Source organism: Kogia breviceps, chromosome 8, assembly GCF_026419965.1.
Source record: "Kogia breviceps isolate mKogBre1 chromosome 8, mKogBre1 haplotype 1, whole genome shotgun sequence".
In the NCBI taxonomy this organism is placed as follows: Eukaryota; Metazoa; Chordata; class Mammalia; order Artiodactyla; family Physeteridae; genus Kogia; species Kogia breviceps.
In genome coordinates this window covers 74,363,481-74,386,443 of record NC_081317.1, presented here as the reverse complement: position 1 = coordinate 74,386,443, position 22,963 = coordinate 74,363,481, and the positions used below count along the sequence as shown (strand labels likewise).

Below are 22,963 nucleotides of genomic sequence, written 5' to 3'. Positions count from 1 at the left end.
CAATCTCTCTGTCTTTCATAGGCTACCTTGTTTCCCTCTCATACACAGTGTTTCTACTTCTGACTGCACAGGCACTATGGAGTACTCTGATAATGCACGTTTCCCTCTCTGAATTTCTACTTATACCTAAGTGTTGTTACCTAGTTGGAACTTTCTGTGCCTCAAGACTTCTCTGCATTAGTTCCCCATGGTTCCTGGCTTCATTTTCTCTGAGTTTCTAAGTTCAGATTTCCAAGAAAAGGACTATGATTAATCAGCTTCTCTTTGGGGTCCTTCATAAGTCAAAGGTAGTGGCCAGCCTATGACTTTTTTGCTGTGATGTCAGGCACCACCACTGGTCCACTGGTCTATTCAGTTATGACCATGGGGGGGCAGTAGGTGAGGATATGGTATCACGATAAAAATGGCTACATATGGACAGGCAGGCACTAACTGAGATCTCTAGGAAGCACACTGGTTTGAGTACTTCTTTATAATCCATTCTTCAGCACTCTTATATATCTATCCTTTTGAGGTGTGTTACTATCATATTAAGTGTTATAGGGAATATATATGTCTAGGGATGTTGTCTTGAGGAATGGGTCCATGGTTTAAATGGTACCCAGTCTAAAACAAAGTCACCACTCAAATGAAGGACCAGAATCAGGTTTCATTTTTCTCTGCTGTTTACGATGTTGTGAAGTCATTGGGAACTGTCACCATGACCTGCAGCCAAACATCCTTGCAAAGTCACTTGCAAGGGAGAACTTTACCAGTAAGTCAAGGTAGACCTCATATGATCAATAGTATGAAGTGGGAGACATAGGAGTGGGATTAAGTTTAAAACTAATTTTGAGGAAGATGCTATGTTCCAGAATACTCAAAATGTCTCGCTAACTTTGAAGTTCAGGTGGCATTTTGAAAAAATAAAGTAGCTGAAAAGCCAATGGAGAAAACAGAAACCAGCAGTGATTCCTAAGGCCTGAATCTCCACACCTGCAGTCTTGCTAATAATCTGATATCCAGGAATGGCAGAGAAAGAATACCAAGATTATTTCTAGAAACTTATTTCTAACCATTCCAAACAGCTTTGGCATTTCCTGTTAAGAAATATTATTTATGTCAGCTCCCCCCAGTGTAGCATTTTTCACTGTCTGGTTTGTGACTCTGTTAGAAATATGGCAGACCTAGGAGTCCCAGAGGAATGAGGCCTCTGTCTCTTCATGTTGTGATGACACTAAACGCATGTAACCAAATCAACTAAAGTGAGGACTGGGTCATGTTAAGACACTAAGTTAATTTATTTAGTCGACTAACAGGCTGAATGCTCTGTGTGTCCAAGAATCTATTGGGTAATAAATCATCATTTTACTCTTTCGTACAATCTCTTTCATATGTTGACTCTTAGTCTTTTGGCTAACACAGCAACTTTATACTCTGGCTAAGACTAACTTCCTAGAACTGAAAAACTTGGTGATAATGTTATTTTTAGAGCATACTTTTGATTATTTAAGATAATTCATTGTTTGTTAGGCAAACAGACTGAGTGCCTCGATATGCTAGATATGGTACTAATTGCTAAGGAATCAGATGAGAGACATGGCCCCCACCCTTGAGGTACTTATAATCTGGACAAGGGGATAGACAGGAAATTTTAGGAAATAGTGGAAAAGTTCTGACTAAGGTAGAGAGAGCACAGCTTGCTCTAAAGTGAATATTTCCATTCATGGCTCACATTTCGTGTAACTAACCTTAATTTCTAAGTAACATAATTCACAGGTGATGGGTTTTGGTGTCACTTGAGAGAAATGCGGGAAACTCCAAAGGCAGTGCTCTAAAAGAAACTGCAGAAATGCAGAAATGGCCAAAAGCACCAATGTGATGTCACCTTTTATTAGTCCACAGAGGAGATGTAATTATTCTGCTAAGTCTTTGTTTGCTATTTGAAAGCAACAAATTAAACCCCACTAATCTACCTCGCTGGATGGTACCTATTGAACCTAAGAGGCTTCAATTATCAACAGCTTAATAAACTTACTAATCTGCATTAAATGAAATCCTTTGCAAAATCACATTGAAACAATGCTTAAGTCATAATCAGCCTGCCTGGTATCTGCAGCCTGCTGTGGCTGAGCCCCAGAATGCACTGTGTAATCAAATTCCATGTTACTTAAATCTCAGAAAATTCCTAATAGTTGGTTGTGTTTGTGTGTGTTCTGTGTGTGTGTGTTTTGTCACATGAATTCATATAGTGCTTTTTTTAATCCAGAGAAAATTGACATTTAGGTATAAGTCAGGCAAGAATGTAATTTAGAACTGCTTAAATCCAACCACCTATTACCATAAAAAGAAAGCTTAAAAAGAATGTTCTATTCTGCATACAGCAAGCCAGTATTCTGTGTAACAAGTCTTCATATGACACTCAAAGAATCCAAGGCTGTCATCATGTTATCAATCCAGACCACAGTCCCTTGCGAGGTAATAAGAGAAGTATTCTTTAGGTTTGCAAAAGGAGAAACGGAGGCAATGGAATGCTTTGTCCCCAGTCATAGAAGGGAACACCAGCAGCTACCATTTCATTCCTCTTTCTTTTTCTAAGCAGTCCAGGTAAGGGAGGACTGTTAGAACAGAATCACTAATTGAGTGGTTTAGGATTCACATAGATATTCTTCTCCAAGTGGCTTGTATTGATGTCTGGCACAGAAGCTCAGGTTGATAGTAACAGTGCCATGAGGAACTCATCAATTAGGTCTTAAATGTTAAATAATGAGCAGTGCAGTACAGATATGGGTAGGATTGTGCACCTAAGAACTAGGAAAGGGAGCCATAAAATTAACAGAACAAAGCATTTCAGGATTTTGTCCTCAATTTTATGGACTAATTAATCATTTAAACCTGTCCAGGGTACACACATGCAAATGCCAACTAAAATCTATCCATTTAGGATTCTGCTGGCACGGTTTTATTTTTTTAAGGTATAAAATGCAGAATTTTCTATCTGGGTAAAACAGAATCTAGCAAGGACTGTCATTTAAAAGCTACCTAGGTAGTAAAAGTTCTGATCCTCTCTATGATTTTGAATTATGCTGACTAGAATTATTTTTCAGTTCATCTCCATCAGCCTGTAGTTTCTAAGACTTGAAAATTTTTGAGCAGAGGGGAGATATAACATGTCTAAATTCAGTGGTAAAACATAATTGATGGGCAATTACACTGTTTAACAAATGGCTGAATTTAAATAATGACATCTATTGACATTAAGAAAAGACTGCATACCCCCAAAATAGCATTTGACAATCCAGAACTTTTCTAAGATTTTTATCCTTAGACTACAGAATATTAATTTGAAGGTCCAAGCATTCAAGAATGATATATGAACCCGTTGTCCTTAAAATGCACTAACACGCTATAGTGCCAACAGAAGGAAGGGTGGAGATGAATTACATTTTTATATATTTCTTCCTTTTCAGTGCTTTCCAGCATGTTTTTGTAATATAGAACTGGTAAAAGTAGAACTTGGTGTATGCCTACCAGATTCCAACAGAAAAAAAGTGTGTGTGTGTGTTTCTGTGCACAAACATGGTGTGTATGGGCATGAGATCAGTGTAATCAGACAACTCAGTGGCAATGCTTTACGTCTGACAGTTATATTTTGCTAATATTTTAAGGTTTGACAGTTCACGTTAAGGTTCTGGTGCAGAATGTGTTAGGAAAATAGAGAGCAATGAATATCTAAAAGAATGTTCCACCCGCAGCTGAATGATCTATTTTCTTGGTAACTTTATATTATTTTAACAAAGGTTTATTGAGGTACCAGGCACTTGGGGTTCAAGAAGAAGAGAGATGCAAATCAGAACTACAATGAGATATCATCTCACACCAGTCAGAATGCCCATCATCAAAATATCTAGAAACAACAAATGCTGGAGAGGGTGTGGAAAAAAGGGAACACTCTTGCACTGTTGGTGGGAATGTAAATTGATACAGCCACTACGGAGAACAGTATGGAGGTTCCTCAAAAACTACAGGTAGAACTACCATATGATCCAGCAATCCCACTACTGGGCATATACCCTGAGAAAATCATAATTCAAAAAGAGTCATGTACCAAAATGTTCATTGCAGCTCTATTTACAATAGCCAGGACATGGAAGCAACCTAAGTGTCCATCATCAGGTGAATGGATAAAGAAGATGTGGCACATATATACAATGGAATATTATTACTCAGCCATAAAAAGAAATGAAATTGAGTTATTTGTAATAAGGTGGATGGACCTAGAGTCTGTCATACAGAGTGAAGTAAGTCAGAAGGAGGAAAACAAATACCGTATGCTAACACATATATATGGAATGTACGAAAAAGAAAATGTCATGAAGAACCTAGGGGTAAGACAGGAATAAAGACACAGACCTACTAGAGAATGGACTTGAGGATATGGGGAGGGGGAAGGGTGAGCTGTGACAAAGTGAGAGAGTGGCATGGACATATATACACTACCAAACGTAAAATAGATAGCTAGTGGGAAGCAGCCGCATAGCACAGGGAGATCAGCTCGGTGCTTTGTGACCACCTAGAAGGGTGGGATAAGGGGGGTGGGATAGGGAGGGTTGGAGGGAGGGAGACACAAGAGGGAAGAGATATGGGGACATATGAATATGTATAGCTGATTCATTTTGTTATAAAGCAGAAACTAACACACCATTGTAAAGCAATTATACTCCAATAAGGATGTTAAAAAAATAATGAAAGAAGGTAAAAACGTAAGTAGATGTGGTCCCTTCCCTACATGAGCCTGAGGACATAGGCTAGCTGCACACTATTAATCAGGACAGAAGGTGTTAATGGGCCAGGAAAGAACAAAATATAGGGAAGCTGAAGGAAGGAAACAAACACTTTCACTGTAGAGTTGGAAACGGGAAATAGGAGAAGAAAGAAAAATTTGAGCTGAATCTTAAAAAGTTTAGAGTTATGAGAACAGGTAATTAAATTGAAACCACCTCCCTGAAACTATGGAAATAGGGAAGGACAAAAGTTATGTAACTCGGCGAAATGCAACCAAAATCATTTAAGTGCCTACTGTATGCTAGGAACGCCAGATATGTGCCAGACCCAGCTCAAATACCTGTCCTATCCAAAGTTGACCCTTCCCACATCTGAGTACTCTGTCAGTCAGTCTCAACTTCTCTTATGTCCCTGAAGCTCTTCTCATTCCTACATTCTGCTTCCTAGCTGTGTGACATTGAACTAGATGGTTAATCTCTACTGTCTGGTGTCCTTACCTGCAAAATGAGTATAATAAAAGCACTTAACTTCACAGGTTTGTTATGAGGATCAGATTAGTTGATATATGAAAATAATTAGACCATTGTATGCATACTTACTGTAAGGGCTATAAACCTGTTTGCTATTATTGCTATTATTAAATGTTATTGTAATCTTTCATTCGTCTGATTGATTTCCCTGCAGAACAGTGCTTTTCCCCTGTGGATCTTATTAAAATGCAGATGCAGATTCGGTAGGTCTGGGGTGGGGCCTAAGAATCTGCATTTCTGACAGGTTCCCTGATGCTGCTGGTCCATGGACGACTCATCGAGTAGTGCCTTATGGTACACAAACTGGTGCTGGCCCACAAACTGTTTGTGAATGATGAGAGAAGAGCAAAATGTTTATTGAGAGTAAACATTTGGAAACTTTTAGAGCAACTTGGCACTGCCACAAAATCCAAGTGCATAATCAATTCATGGCATTTTACAAAACTATGAGTTTGTAATGGATGGAAAAAAGTTTTTAAAATGGTCCTTCACCACAAATCATTTGAGAAGCATTGCTCTAGAACACAGCATAAACTTAAAAACAGATAAGAGGGCTTTGTAAAGTTTTGTACCACCTTATCAACTAAAAGAACTTTGTACAAGGTTTGTGTTCAACAGATATTCTTGAATGCTGTGAGAATTCATTTAAAAATAAGTGAATACAACTCTGATTGCCCATTTTCAAATTCTCCGTGTAATGGCTGGAGTCAGAGCTCCAGGTAGCATCAACTTTAACGAAGTACAGTTAGCAGTTGTACGACTAAGCTTCTGTTTACATCTTATGCTTTATGATTGTTTAAAGACTTCTGTGTTAGAACTGTAAGCACAGGAAGGTGATTTCTCTACTTGGTTCTCTCCTGTGAAATATTAGATTTGTACATTTGTAGAAATACTTTCATAATAACTCACTTTCAAATAACTAACATTAGGATCTGAAGAGAGAACACATACACACGTATGTTAATGTGAGTCTCATAGTTCATCCTTGTTCTTCATCTACTATGGCCTCAGGTAGAGCAGTATTTAACAGTAGTATACATATCAGTATGTCAAAGAAAAAAGTAAAAGGGAAAAGAAATACCTGTTTGAACAAAAGAAATATATTATTATTTTGGGTGTGTGTGAGTGAAAGTCAGTATTACAGTATATTTTATGACTTTACCTGTAGTGGCAGTTTTAATGACTGGTCACAGACAGTATTCTAATGAAAGGGATCGCACCCCAGAGTCAGGAATTTCATGTGAGTGTGTGTGTTTATGATTTTCCTTTGCAGTTATCTCACCAGCTAGAAACAAGGTGTCATTCACCAGAAGAACTTACTTAGTTTTCTACTAAATATTGGAGAAAGGACCTAAGATCTCTTGCAAACTTAGGGTTCAAAGTTTAAGTTAATAGATGAGTCAGGATACTTGGTCTCTGCTCCATGATTTTCCAGTGATTAACGTCTTTACTAATGACTTCCAAAATCATTATCATACTTATCTCTCATGTGCCAAACAGGAGTCTTAAAATAAACTACATTATCAAATTAAACAAATCTGTGTTATTAAAATTTACATTCGAAATGCGGACATCAGATCATCCACACCCCCTCCACCCAGGACATGAATGTTATTTGTATCCCCTCAAAAAGTAGTATTCAAATTAAAAAGTAAATTCTATCATGACATTTTTACTCTTCCGTCTCTTGTATGTGGAGAAGTTGCAGATCTGAAAGAAGGCTGGTATGGCTGGAGGTAGTGAGTTGGGATGTGACTGTGCAAGGCCTCTGAGGCCTGCTACGGAATCTCGATTTTATGCTGGGAGTCACTGAGTGATTTGGAGTAAGGGAGATGGAATGCCATAAGCTAATACATCATTTTAAATGATCATCAGTAAAACTATTCTATATGATACTGCTATGACAGATACATGATATTATGCATTTGGCAAAACCATAGAACTGTACAACACAGAGAGTGAACCCTGATGTAAACTGTGGATTTTAGTTAATGGAAATATATCAGTATCGGGTTGTCATTTGGAACAGGTGTAGCACAGCAGTGCAAGGAGTTAATTAATATGGGAAACCATGGGGATAAGTGGAGGGAGGGGATATTTGAGAACTCTCTGTACTTCTGGTCAATTTTTCTTTAAACCTAAAACTTCTCTAAGAAATAACGTCTATTAATTAAGAAAAAAAAATGATCACTCTTGTTGCTGGGTGGAGAATGAATTAAAGGGACCAATTAGAAAGCCAGCACAGTCCATTTTTAAAAATAGCTTTACTAATATAGCTTCCTTCAGAAGAATTTTGCTATCAGAATTTCATTTTGGCATCAAATATCCAAAGAACGGAATTCTCTACATCAGAGTAAGCGTGAGGTGGTAAGAAAACAGGAGGAAAATATCACGTTGCCATCCAATGGAATACAACTTGGAAACTAAATCTATATTTTTGCACTACCTATTAACATCTTTTACACCTACTTCTGAATTTTTGTTCATCTCTATGTGCATCAAATTTAAATTAATATATTTAAAGAAAGCTAATAAATGTATTACTATCTTCAGGACCTAAAATCTTTCAGAGAAATTTTTTATTTTAACATACTAAGGTAAGAATAAATCAAAAAGATATAGGCTTTGGTAGGGAGTATGTAAGGAAAGGCATTGACAATATATGGAAGCTAATAACCTTGAACCACTTTAAAACTGTCACATTAGTACAACATAGCCAGAGGCTGAATTTATGTGGATGGCTTTATTTTCTACCTAACAATCTAGTAATTTGACAGAGAAAGATGCTATCAGACAGAAATACATTTATGCTGCATTAACTTAATACCTAATAATTTTTCATTTCCAGAGAGAGATAGGAATAGCTTTACAGTTACATCGCTGGACCTATCTGCTTATAACTTACTTCTGATGATAAAAAATCATATTGATTTGGCCTCAGTTTCTCCAGTTAAGTAATTCTTGATTGTTAGGTTAAAAGAAAATTACAAATCGTGGGCAGACTCTGCATATTCTGACCAGAATGACCATCAAGATTTGATTTATCGTTTGGTTGGGAATCAGGGCAAGAGAACACCAAGTTCTGGCCTTGAAAACTCTCTCAACAGCAGAAATAGAAATGTCAAGTTATTAATTAATTGCAGTAATGTTTTAATAATACTTGAAGTCTTATTGAAACAGAATTAGGACTTGACACGTGTGCCAGATTGCTAAACCAGGGACATTCTTAAGAATGGTTGGAGTCTGGGGAGAATTCTTTCAGGGATTATTAATTAATTCAAATCTCCTTATGTGCTTTGTGCTCAGTAAGCACAAAACTGTGTGCTCTGCTACATTTTTGTTTGTTATCAAAAGAATAGTGGTTTCATGAATTTGTAAAAATTAAAATAAAAATACCCTCTTATTTTAAAAAAACCCCTCTACATCTATTTTGTACACATTAATGAGGAACTAATGACAAAGCTGTCAGGTTCTGATTCCCAGAATCCTCAGCTCTGAGAGCTGAGGTTGACCATGAGATCACCAAGATTAAGTCCTCCCCCAAGTTTACATGACTAGGTGTCAACAAGACATGGCTAGGATGCATATCTTGGGACCCCCTAATCAGTCATGCTTCCACTAGGCTCTGCCTTTGAATGGATAAAGAAAATCAGGATTTCAGAAATAAAATCCTACACCAAATTTAAGTCTGTACTTTGTGAGGATAAAGAGTTTGAACTGAACTAATCACTCACTGATTAAGATGAGTCTGTTTCTGTACCCAAAATTCTTTAAGGTAATTAGGACTGATGATAAAGAAACTAAAAATAATAAAAATGAGAGAGAGAGAGAGAGAGAGAAAGAGAGAGAGAGAGACATTGATTTCCTAAGTAGTTAATCCTCATATGAGAACTCTATTACAAATAAAAGTACAGCTACTTATCCATTGTCCCCTTCTTCTTAGCATCTTCATCCTTCCAGGGCAAAAGAGGCAAACAAAATAAAAATCAGCCTCTGAATCTATGATATCATTTGTCACATAAACTCCACGTTTCAACATAACATAGAATGTTCCAATTTCATGGCTCAGCACATTTCTTTGGTTCCTGACAAAATCAGAATGATGCAGGAATGAATTGTGAAAGCTAAACAGAATTAAGGACTTAAAGGATGACATTACATTGCCCCAGTTCCTCATTTACTTGACAGAAAACAAGGTTATATTTCCCATGTATGCGGCCTCCAGGAATATAGAAAGCCCTCCCGGTGACTTGCTGTACACTGGCATTGTCACACTGATGCTGCTTTCTAACAAATGACCCATCATTTTAAACTTTCTAGCTCTTGAATATGTCAAATCTCAGTCTTATAATTTTGTTAGTCATAATTTTGTCTTTCATTTCCTCCTTCTCTGGGTGAAGTTTATCCTATTATTATCTTAAGATGTACACCGGTTTAATAGAGCTGGCTCCAATGTAGGTATGTTTTTTGGTCAATGAAGGCAGTGAAGTTGCTAAAAGTATGTGTGGAGCTTTTAAGTTTTTATGTCAACATGTATGGAAATAGCTATTATATTCAAACAGATGTCTAATCCTTGATCATAATTAGGATACTTTTGAAATAGAAGCCTATGTCCTCATTTCAATTTTTCAGCAGTCTTTTAGGCTTGATGAAGTGTGTATATTTTTATTAAGATCCTAATGATTAAAATGCACCTGTCCCACCACAAAGACGAAAAAGATGACTCAGCATTCCTAAGGTTAGTCATAGAATATAGAGGATGCAGGGTTCTCTGTACCCTCTGTACGCTATGGAAGCACAAGGGCTTTGGCTCCATCAGGCTAAGCCAATAGCTGATGTACAACTTAGGAATGAGACTAAACCTCTGTAGACCCCAGTTTTTAATTTGCATAATGGAATTTTATAATACCTACCTTACAGAGTTATTGTGAGTATTGCATAAAATACTATGTTTGGAAGCATTTGTGAACTGTAGAATACTTTATAAATATATTATATTATTGCCAAGCAATAATTAACTGATTCATAATGAAGAAACAGTTTTCCAGAGAAACATGAAATATATTTTTAAATTGTTTACAAAAATTCTATGAGGTTAACATTCGTATATATTCATAGTACATCTATATAAAATTCTGCCTGTATTTAAGTGTAATTTACACAGCATGACCTGCTGAAAAAAGATGTTCAGTTATAATTATAAAGCATAGTTTATTGAATTTTTTGTGAATCTAGTGATAAAAATATAATCTAATTTAACTTTATGTTAAGGTGTATATGATTTAAGTTTAGAGGCTATAAGGAGGATTTTAGTACAAATAATTTGTATCATAAGTTATATACTAATTATAGTAATTAAAATAATTCAGTATAAATAACGCACAAAGAATTATTCCCCAAAGATGACTAACTAGGAATGAGAAATTGATATTTCTGAAGAAACAATGTTAAAAATAGGAAAAGAAGGAAAGTGTCCTAGGCAAGGCTATGAAACTCTAGTTACGCCATGATAGACACAGAGTACTATGTGTTTGCAGCAGAAATTGGCAGTGGGTGATTATAAATCTTGAAATGAAAACAAATAATTATAAAATTATATGGCTTTTCTCCTAATGGAAGTGTGAGCAAGGTATGGAAGTGGATCAGTAGTTGTGGTGATTCATTTTGTCTGGCAGTGGCCAGCCGAGCTTGTCAAAGAATACAATATTTTGTGCAGAGTTAGGAAGAACAAACAGGTGTTTGCTAAGTACAGAAGGAGGAACCTAGCATTCCAGGCAAATGGGACAGCATATTCAAAGGTTGAGGAGTATGGCACAGCATGGTGCATTAGGGAAAGAATCAATAATCTAGTGTACTGGAGCATAATGTGTTTAAAGATTTGGAGGGAGATTGAGAGATTTGAACAGATAGTTTCAGAGGCAGATCCTGAAAGGTTTTAAATACTGAACTGATCTGATCTCGTTGGGGTTGGGGAGCCAAAGAAGGGTCTTGGCCAGGGGGTGTCCTGATTGACTGTTTTAGGAAAACCATGTTGGTGGTATTATGCTCCAGAGGCAGCTGGCTTTGTCATGTTCCAATGGCATTGTTTTACTTTATAGGTCAAGGGCAATCCTGAGTATTAGAGAACACAATACATTTATTTTCATGCATTAGAATAAAAACAAGGAGCCAAAGGGACATTTAAGAGGAATTGGTCCTGTGTTTCCCAAACTTCATTTGCTTACGTGGTACCATCATTATCTACAAATCATTTTTAATCTAATTTATTAAATATTTTTGATGGATTCATTTTTTCATAACTCCACAAAAGAAAATGTATGTCACCAAGCAATAATATTAAATTACAGGTTTAGCCATTGCTTAAATATTATATATTATTATAAATCCAACTGTTGAAAGAAAAATGCATCTGGGTACCACCTTTAGGAAACACAGGTCCATCTGATGTCATCATCTTACAGGTGACGAATTGATGTACAAGTAAATCAAATGTTGTCCCTAAGTCACCTATGTATGCTGACCACGTCCCAAACACAGTTCTAGGTGCTGGGGTGACAACAGTAACAAAATAAAATCACTGCCCTCAGGAACTTAAATTCTAGTGGGGGAAATAGACAAAAAATAAATATGTGAACACATGACATAATGCTAGGTAATGTGAAGAGCTGTGAGGAAAAGAGAGGGAAGTTACGGAGTAGAGAATGATGACACAGGTGTGCCTTCAGATGGGGTGTCCGGGCCTGTTGGTGTTCCTAATGTGCTGATGGAGCAAGTTGTGGGCAATCTGAGGATGGAGCTGTACAGGTAGAAGGAACAACAGAAGCAAAAGTACCTGAGAACTTGCCTGACATGCTTAAGGAAGAGCCAAGACAAGCTAGTGGTGGTGCCATGGAAGCCTGGTTTTTAGGACCATCACCCCCCTCCCCTGCTGCCCCATCAGACATACCCCCTTTCTCTATAGCAAGGGCTGACCAGTACACACCGATTCCAGCCCACTGCCTGTTTTATTGGAATGCAGCAGTGCTCATTTGTTTATATCTGGCCTATGAGCATTTTTGTGCTGCAACAGCAGAGTTGAATGTTGTGACAGAGACCATGTGCCCACAGAGAGCCTAAATTATTTACCATCTGGCACTTTACAGAAAATGTTTACTGACCCCTCCTCTATATCATGCTCTTGTTGTTGTTATTAAATGTGGACATCACAGAAAGGAATGCTTTGGACATCTTTATAAAAATGAATACAAATCATCCATGTCAAAGTCTAGTTTCTACTTGTAGAAAATCTGATTTCATTTTTTAAAATTGAGTTATGTACCAGTGGAAACTTTTTAGTATATTCTATTCAAGTGTGATCTGTTTTCCTTAACGATTAATTGGAAGAATAAGGTAATCTGCCATTACATGAAGATAGGAGTGAAGAATAACCACAGTTCGCATTACACTTGTGGTTTCCTCTTGTTTAGTATTCAAAGTATATTCTTTCTAAACTACATCTGAAACAAGATGGTGATATATCCTGTCAGGAGTTGGAGTTGCATTGTTGGGTAATGCATAGGATTTTTAAAAGATCTGTGTGGACAGTGTGGCGCAGAGCTACAAGTCTCTTTGGAACTAATTACCTTCTTAAAGAGTCCTGAAGATCATCTGTGACCTCATATGAAAGAAATGCTGTGCTGATTTTACCTCAGGCTTCTTTGTTCACATAGACACAGAATGCTCGTGGTTCTGGTGACAGTATTTTTGTCTTTGGTGTAAAGTTCATAGAAGGTGCCTCATATTCTTTTCCCTATCAAATATTTATCTCTAGAAAGGAAAAATAAGCAAAAAGAAAAACAGCAACAAAAAATGAGTAAGACTAGAGAGAATAAGGCTAAAAAAAATACGTGGGCAATATTTAAAAGACTCAGTATGGATCTGATTGAACTCATGATTTAAAGTAAGTCAGATGAGGAACTGAAGTAGTATCTAGTAAAGAAGGAAGATGAGAAAGCTAGATTTTTCAAATATTTCTTAAACTGGGAGGATTATCTATAACCAATTTTAGTCTCACAGACAATCTACAGCTACTAGGTCAGTATCTCTCAGATGCCTGCCTGTCAGCCAGCCCTCCCTGTCTTCTTCCATCTCCTCCTCCTCTTCTCTGTTCCCTTCCCTGCTCCTCTCTCTCTCTCTCTCTCTCTCTCTCTCCCCCACCTTTATACCCTAGGAGACTCACCCTGTACATTATAGAACGTCCCTTTCCAAATATTACCCACTGAGCCCTCTCTTTTAACTGAGCTCTTCCTAAGTCACTTCCTGAACTGCTCTTTCCTAATGACTTCCCATTATCATAAGGTCGAGCTTAACAGCTGGAAAAAAAATCTGGAAATCTTCTGACCACATAGAATATAGTTTCATGACTATAAATATATGGTTACAGAAGAAAACTTTGGAAAATATAAAAATGCAAAAGGAAGAAAATAAAAATTAGCTACAGTTTCCACTTTAGTATATTCCCAATCATCTCTGTATCTATTTAAAATTTGTAATTATTCTCTACTTACAATTTTGTCCTGGTTTTCTTACATAACTGTGAAAATGTATATTTCTCTTTGTAATTAAATAGTCTTCTGAAACCTGATTGTGGTCATCAAACAGCATGAACCATAGTTTAATTAGCCTCCCATTAATTTTCAGTTTTTTGCAGTTTTTCTGAATTATAAATAATGCTGTGGTGAACATCTTTGTGTGCTCACATCTCTATTGATTCCCTAAGAATAAATGCATAGGAGTGTTACAGCTGCATAGAAGGATGGGTATCCTCATTTTTAAGGCCATCACTACGTATTATTCTGCAGCCAACTCCTGAAGACTGTCAAAGGGACTTCTCCATCTCATGTTTAATGCTAATGCTCAGTCTCCTGATGATTCATTTGCATTTTGCTTATTGTAATGTTTCCTCAGTTGAAAGTCACTAAGTAGTTTGTTGCCCCTTGTCTCCGGGGAAACCTTGGCAAGTGAGAGGCCAGAAGATAGGGGAGTTTGAAAGAGATCCATCCTGGGGCTTCCCTGGTGGCGCAGTGGTTGAGAGTCTGCCTGCCGATGCAGGGGACACGAGTTCGTGCCCCGGTCCGGGAAGATCCCACATGTCGTGGAGCAGCTAGGCCCGTGAGCCATGGCTACTGAGCCTGTGCATCCAGAGCCTGTGCTCCGCAACGGGAGAGGCCACAACAGTGAGAGGCCCGCTTACTGCAAAAAAAAAAAAAAAGAAAGAAAGAGATCCATCCTGGAAACAGCAGAGAGGCAGGGAGAAGGCTATGGATCTGATCCAAGCTAGAAATAAGTCACCCAGTACCCACTGTGACTCTCAGGGAGTGCCCACATAACACATACTAGGTAGTTTGACAGGAGATTGTGGGAAAATGAAGCTCAAAATGACACTGCCCTCAGAGGTTCACAGCCCACAGAGTTGATGATGAACACACCTCTCAGCTCTGACTTCCATCTGCAGGAAAAGATAAGTCTTTTGGAGATGAAGTGTTCACATAGTCACTTCTTTAAAAGTATTTTTGCCTTGTTGAAAGTTGAGCTCTCTTCTTTCCCAGTTCGTTCACTTATCTAGCTAAAGAACTACTATTATCTAAAAAACTTATTCTTGGAAGATATTTGAAAGAGCCCTTTTGTGTTGTGTGAGCCAGAACCTCTAAGTGCCCTCCACCCGCCCCAGATAAACACATCACAATGCCACTGCTTTCAGCCTGCATCCATGTGCTGTAATAGTCCCAGCTCATCTTTTTTTAATAGGGAAACAGGGGAGTGTAGGTTTCTAGTCACACATTTACAGTAGTGGGGGAGGGGCTGCAGGATAAGAAGGGTGATCAGTTTTATTATTATTATTTATTGACATCTCAGAAGTTGTGGAAGGTTACTGACGGACCCCAACTTTATTCTTCTTGGGCTCACATTCAGGGACCCAGCTATCCTTTTGAAACATTCAGAGTTTTTAGCAGTTCCTCTTTAAAGAAATGCTATCATTCCATCCTTTGGGAAGGAATGAACAATGCCGCTTGTGTGTTCAAACCACTCAGAGCATTAATATACTGTTTCTTTAGAAGGATTTGCTTTCCAAAGTTGAACTTTTCAGAACTCAGAACACCTTATCACACTTTCACAAGCCTTCTCTCTGAAAATGGAAAAAGAAAAGGGGGGAGAGCCTGTCAGGACTTGTGCCAGTTAAATCCGATCTCTCCGGGGATTTGTTTTTCTTCTGGCTTCAGATTAGATGTTCAAATCAAGCAGTGTTTGAGGGCTGCGAGGGAATGTCCATGGGATTCTTAGTGAGGCTAATCCCAAAGCAGCACATTCCAAGGGGCTAATCTGCCCCAATTCATTGCTTACTTGAAACGTCTCTTGGGGGAAGAGCCGGGCAAGTGACTTTTTTTCCAGTGGGCGGTCATAAGAGCATTATTAACGGGATGACCAGCCCCAGACGCAGCAAAATGAAAGCAACAAGAGCTGCTCGTGGGACTGCCTTTGCCACCACCCAGAGTCAATGCTCAGGTAAAATGATTTCAGCTCATTTTCTTCTTGTTCAACCTCCCAATACTGGATCTGGGGATCTAGAGGAAGACCCAGGGAATGCCAAGGAGATGTTGAGGGAAAGCAAAAGGTAAAAATGAACACAGGCATTCAGTACCTTGGGGTCTTTGGTGTTTTGTTCTGATTAGGGCAGAGTGTACCTTTTAAACCTGAGAGTCTCAAAAGTAAAGTTTTGCTCATAATTTTTTCCTATAAAAGTTAGTGGACTCTTTTTTTCTAATCTTGCAATTAGTGGACTGGATTGGTGTCCTGTTAAGTTGCCCTGCTAAAGGATAGATTGCAATAGCAGTTTCTGAGACTTTCTGTAGACAGATTTAATACATACTCTATGTAAGTACTTGTAAATCATTGTTGCCCGGAGAAGGTCTTAATTTTGTAGCTAATGGGGAGTGGGTGGTAAGAAGAGTCAAAGAAGTTTGAGAGGCTAATGTTTGTAGCAGAGTCTTTGTGAAAAAGAGTTGAAACCTGGTTAAATGAAACAATTTTTTTTCTTTTTTCAGTTCCAATTATTTTGATGCTTTATTGACTGTACATTCGACTTTCAAAATTCATACGTACTTTATTCTTTGACGGTTATTATACTTTTCTTGAAATGTGAATGTCCTCATTTTTGTTTTGAATAAGACGTCCTTTAATTATTAGCCTTTGAAAAACAGTTCCCTATTACACATCACACATGACTGATAATGCAGAAAGACAAGAAAGAAAATAGCCCTTCTCAGAGTCAGTCATGGTTACGTGACTGTTCTACCTTTAGAAAAAATGATTTTCTAAGAGCTGATAGAAGCCACCTTTTCTAAGAGTACAGGAGCCCTCCAAAGCATGTTTAGAAAGAAGAGATTTTAGGGCATGCTGCTGAAGTTTTGCATTAGAAGAGAATTAAAGGGTCAGCTAGAAATATGGCATGTCAAAACTGTTTCATTCTTTCTAACAATAAGGATAGCCATTCTGTGCTAACTTAGTTGGATGTTGCAACCAAGTATAAAGCTTCACACAGAGTAGTTCAAAGCCTTTGAACAAAAGAAAAGGGAATTTGTTTAGAGAACAAGTTAAATCATGATTATACATCAAATATGCCTTCTCCAAGAAAATGATTTTATAAATCTAATATCCATCCACACTGAAAACTGAATAAAAGCACAATAAAGCAAAGCCCACAATAAATCATAGTAAATTGTGCATATTTGGTAGAATTCCTAATTCATGTGCTATACGTGCACTCTTCCTGTTATTATTATGCTTTTCTTCTCAAAAAGAGAATCCAACTCAATTATGAATGATGGAAAGATATTTTTACATTTCCCCCCCTCCCAGTTTTCTATGCCTTTGCAAGAGAAATTGTTAGTTTGCTAATAATAAGAAATAGAAACTGATCCTCAATCCCTTTGCTGACAGTGAGGTAGCTTTTCACCTTTGAGAAGGTAATTAAGTTGCTAAGCTGCACACAAGTCAGATTACTTAAACACTAACAAACAAGTTGGCAATCCATATGCAGTCATTCTTATTACACACCATCTTTGTAAACCTTCCAGGGCCTTCCAAGTTGAAACCAGGATCCATGAGTGAGAGAAATAATGGAGGTGCCCTTGAAAAGTCTAATCTATGTTGTGGCCCCCAGATTCTCAAGTTGGGAGTCCTGTGTGATTACATTTCTTTGGGGTAGCCGTTATAATGATCCCCCCCCTTCTTTTACGTCTTTCTTATATTCTGATGTCTGCCTACTGTCCCACCTCAATCCTTGACCCCAAGGAGAGAGGAACAGAGAGCAGAGTGTTCATTACTCCACTTGTGGGGACTGGAAGGGGGAAATAAGGAAGGGAAAGGTGCAGGTATGAACTGGTTCCCGGACATGCCTCTAGAAGGCACTCCCAGGCAAGCCCAGATGGCACTGCCCAGATCTAGGGTATTTAAAACCAGTAACACCTAATTTGGAGAAGCAGTTGAGTAGAGTGGGTAAGAGTGTGAACTCTGGAGTCAGACTGCTCACGTTCTAACTCTGTCTTCTAATCTGCTGCATCTCTGACTCAATTTTTTCATTGGTAAAATGGACATAATAGTAGTACTTCCCTCACGGGGTTCTTGTGTGGCTCCATGTAGATAATACATATACAGCGCAATTCCAGGTACATGATGAACCCTCAATAAAGGTTAAGCATTGTTATTACCTACTGAGTGCCTACTATGTGCCAGGTGCTTTCTCTGAATCATTTGCTTTGATTAATACAACTCTGCAAAGTAGCTATGGTACCCTCATGTTATAGAAAAAGCTCAGGAAAGTTAAAGAACTTTTCTGTATACCTTGTTTGTGGCCAGCCAGGCCTTCTGGAAGCATATCATCTCCAGTGCTAAGTGAAATCAGTTTAGGTCAGATCTGCTACAGCAGTTTCATAGTAATCTCATCTAAACCTTTATCTGAACTTCTAGTACCAGACCAATCTAGGACTGGTCCCTGTTCTTGAAGTGAAAACTTGGTACCTAAATAATGATAACAACTCTGTGTCAGGCATTATTTTTTTTTTTTTTTTTTTTTTTTTTTTTTTTTTTTTTTTTTTTTTTTTTTTTTTTTGCGGTATGCGGGCCTCTCACTGTTGTGGCCTCTCCCGTTGCGGAGCACAGGCTCCGGACGCGCAGGCCCAGCGGCCATGGCTCACGGGCTTAGTTGCTCCGCGGCATGTGGGATCTTCCCGGACCAGGGCACGAACCCGTGTCTCCTGCATCGGCAGGCGGATTCTCAACCACTGCGCCACCAGGGAAGCCCCAGGCATTATTTTTGTGCCCATTTTATAGATGAGGAAAACCGAGGATCAGAGAAATTATACGACTTTGTCCAAGCTGCAGAATCCCATTCACGACAACTTTTTCTAACTGCAAACATCATTGTCTACCCATGATACTGCCATTCCTGCTTTCTCTCAATGAGTATTGAGCAGCACTCCCTGAAATTCCCAGATAGTGGGCCACCAAAAATGGGAAAGTATGCTCTCCCTTTTCTGCTCCCCAAGGTGTAGGAAAAGTTGGTTTCAGATGTCCAGTGAGGAATATTTTTGCCATCTATCTGCCAAGAGATGCTATCAAAGAAAGTATTCAGTTTCTAGAAAAAATCACAGCCTATGAATAATTTAACTTACAGGCTTTTTACAAAGATAAAGACTGGTTATCTATGCTGCTAAGCTCATTTCTGCTGCAAAGATGTACCCACTAGTTTTTCCTATGTATTTGAGAAGAAAAATCTTTAAGAATAGACACTGGGGCTTTTTCCATGCCCAGATGACAAATGACTGCAAATGTTAGTTTTGTGGTGTGGGGGTGCAGAGGGCCACCTGGACCCAGGGATATCTGTGGCAGGGTGGGTGCTTCTTTTCACGTGGACAATGTAAAAACACTCAGAAGTTATGCAACCTGATTGTAACCATGACTGAAACAGGATGCAGGTCCTTTGTATCCCTCAAGCATCCCCCACGTTGCTACTTTTAAAATGCTTTGTCATGAATATAAGACAACTACTTCCTTCTGTGCCACATGCTCACATAGACTCCACTGTGAGAGAGAAGGCAGGTGCAATAGCAAGGGGTTGAGAGCAAACCAGACCTTAGCACAACTTATACAGACATTTGGGTCCCTGACAGAGTCAATATCAATTACAACCAACAAGCAGGGGCTTGTAACAGTTAACACTGGTCATTGGGACAGACCAGGTAAACAGCTTAGTTGCGCTTTGGTCCTGTATATTTTAACAGTAGGAATTTGGTCCTGATGCTGGGTTAGAGAGAAGATGATACCTTGTAGATATAACATTACACGTTACTCTAGCAACTTCTCTCTTAAACACACGCTTAGAGGAGGAATCTTCTGAGTAGCTTACTGGATTTCGTAGGAGGCTCCTCTACTGTTTCAAATGCTGCTAAAAAAAGGGGTTAAGGGATGAAGGATGGACACTGCTTTGGAACAAAGATGGTACAGTTTGTTGAAACTTCCTTTATCCTTCTGGGAGCCCAATCTCAGTGGCCAGGCTTCTGGGTGGACAGTCCCAACAGCGTTCATTCTAAGAAGCCATGTTTGCTGTGCTGAAAGGCATGTGGGATGCCAGAAAGTGTGGCATCTTCCTTCCTTCCAAAGGCATTACCTGTGAAATTTTGAATTGTGATAAAGACATTTATCTTCCTATGTTTCCATTTCCTTTCTTCCCCTCCATATTCAAGCATTGCTAATTTAGATTTTAGAAAAAGCATGGTGATGGATTAGGGCTCGAATTATGTCATTTCCTCACCGTTTTTCTTTCTTTCTATAAGGAAAATCTAATGGAAGTGTCAGCCATGAAAACCGTATGCTTATTTAGATATATTTCTTCCTACCACTGAATACTTGTTAACTACAGGGTTATAAACATCCTGCTCTATGGCTTTCATTTTCTCTGTAAATAGCATTATTTTTCTGTTCTTCAAAAGTCATTATGAACTTGTATATAGTTTCATTACTAACATTTTTTTATTATGGTCATTTCTTTTAACTCTCATATTATAATGTTAAATAACCTAACCAGCAGATTCTGGTAATAATTGATTTTGTTATATGCAGTGTTTGTGTGTGAAGTAACCACAATTTCAGTTCAGTTTATGAGACACTAGTCTCTTAAGTGATTATGAAATTTTGCTTTCTAGTCAAAAATACTTAAAGGTTGTGTTCACCTTTCCTCTTCTTTTTTTTTTTTTTCAGGCTCAGAAGTCCTGGATAGAAAGAGCGTTTTATAAAAGAGAATGTGTTCACATCATACCCAGCACCAAAGACCCCCATAGGTAATCTTGCTGTTGCTATAATGTAGCAAGAACTTGAAGTAGCAATTATGGGTACAAAAATATGATAGCAGTCACTATCCATTGCAAGAGAACAAATGTTAAAGATCATTTTTTAATTTTTGCTGGACATCTCTGAAGCAATCTCATATATACACACCATGTAATATGCCATGCTTGCAGTTAACTGTCTGAGAGCCTGTACAAAATAAAAGCTACACCATAGGGAAGGGAATTCATCACTGTCTATAAGAATGGGTTTTATATATATATATAAAAATATAAATATATGAATGGGATATATATATATATGTTTAGTGTGGTTACTGGTTTTCCCTTTCCAGCATTTCATCAAAATGCTTACTTTTTACCAAAATGCTCTGCTACAGTGAAAAAGAGACTTTTAAAGGAAATACTCCTAGCATATTACTAATTAGACTGCAGACCTTCAGCTTTCTATCCAATCACATTTTTAATATTCTACTTACCTTCCTGAAGATCAACAGTATATAAGGTGGGAAGCATTTGGGATAAAGTAACATATGAATGTCTGGAAATGCCCTTATGAAAAGGCAGTATAATGGAGTAGTTTAAAATATAGACTCTGGAATCATATAGACCAGCTGTATAACCTTGAACAAATTACCTAACTTTCAAAACTATAATATTTTACCCATAAAATAAATGTCACATTGTTAGTATTTAATAAATGATAGCTCTGTATCAGTATTATTGCTAATAGTCATAACAGTGCTAGTAGTAAAGTATGAAGGACATTTTCATGATATGAGGGGCGAATTTTGTTTTCAGATACCTTGTGAATAATTTTTTCATTGTTTCTTCAACAACACTTAAGCTGCAGATCTTCATTCTCAGAATTGGATATATGACGGTGTCAGTTGGGAAAAGACAAGTTAGGTTGTGACTCACATATGATTGAGAGTCCTTATTTAAATGTACCTGTTAAAATTCTTCTCTCAAAGCTGTTCAGTGTCCTTCGTGCAAGATTTGATAGATGGGAGGAGTGAGAAGTAGAAAAATCTACATGGTATTCATTCTTTTCGTTTCAATCCTGAACAATGTGGCAGGTGTGAAAGGGGGTAGGTGAAGAAGGATGGGAGGCATGTTACAGCCTATACAGCTAGAGGAAAATGTGGAGGGGCCAGAAAAGAAAAGAAATGTATGTCAAGTAAATCCCGAGTTCACCATTTGCCAGGTATGGCCACATTATGGTTTCCACCTGAAAACTGACTCGCTGGCTTGCTACGGTTTGTAGGTTTCTCCAGCAGTTTGCCTTCAGCGTGTATTACAGTTGTCGCTAATACAAAGGGTTCACTTTGACCTCTTATGTTATAGGTGTTGCTGCGGGCGTTTAATAGGCCAGCATGTCGGCCTCACTCCCAGTATCTCAGTTCTTCAGAATGAGAAAAATGAAAGTCGCCTCTCCCGAAATGACCTCCAGTCTGAGAAGTGGTCCATCAGCAAGCACACTCAACTCAGCCCCACAGATGCTTTTGGGACCATTGAGTTCCAAGGAGGCGGCCATTCCAACAAAGCCATGGTAATCAGAAACCATTCAGTCACTTCTCAAATTCTATCTCAAGTCCTGCAAAGGAATGGTGAAGAGCTGGAGATTTAGTCTTTGGGCTGAATCCCAACTTTCCCAGTTCCTGGCTGGGTGACCTGCTCTAACTGTGTTGCTCCTGTGCATCTCTGCTCTTCCTCTGTCAAATGGGGCAAACCTTCTTCTCAGGATTTTTGAAATGATTAGTATGAGATAAGACACAGTGACTCTTGTTTTTAATAATAATAACAAGTAGCTTTCTACAGTTATCCACTGTTCATTATTTTATTTTCTGGGTCTCATCCATTGAGACATGTTTTTCTAACTCCTTTGGTAAAAAAATATCTTAACTTTAGGTCTCTGTTTCATTCTGTTGGTAACTAGCATTTCTCTCAATTCAAGGTAGAAATGATCATCCCAGACTATTTCCTTCACTGTTCTAACAGAGATCTTGTCATCCAAATTGAATGCTTTTTCTTCAAGCAGCTGCATTCAATGATGTTCTCAGTAGAACAGCTCCATATGAGAAACTTTTTTTTTTTTGGAAAGGCGGCATTAGGAAGTATACAAATTTTACTTCTAAGAGTTGTTGCTTCTAAATTTTAGCTTTCATCATGGACCTCTCCCTACTTGGCTGACAGATTTTGCCAGGAGAAAAGTCTACCATGTGTTTTTGGAAATTCTAGAAATGCTGTATTCCAACAAGCTTGCTTCTAACTTTTGAGAGAGAGTTA

General features: G+C 38.2%; 1 protein-coding gene across 14 annotated transcripts in view; it reads left to right on the top strand.

Moving 5' to 3' along the window:
• The window catches only part of TRPM3 (transient receptor potential cation channel subfamily M member 3), a 514,000-nt gene that overhangs the window by 233,730 nt on the left and 257,307 nt on the right, over positions 1 to 22,963 (top strand). For all 14 annotated transcript variants that reach the window (XM_059072701.2, XM_059072700.2, XM_067039572.1 and 11 more), the window contains exons 2-3: positions 20,589 to 20,668; positions 22,022 to 22,226. In XM_059072701.2, the coding sequence (XP_058928684.1) occupies positions 20,589 to 20,668; positions 22,022 to 22,226 (285 nt within the window). The remainder of the gene's footprint in view (positions 1 to 20,588; positions 20,669 to 22,021; positions 22,227 to 22,963) is intronic.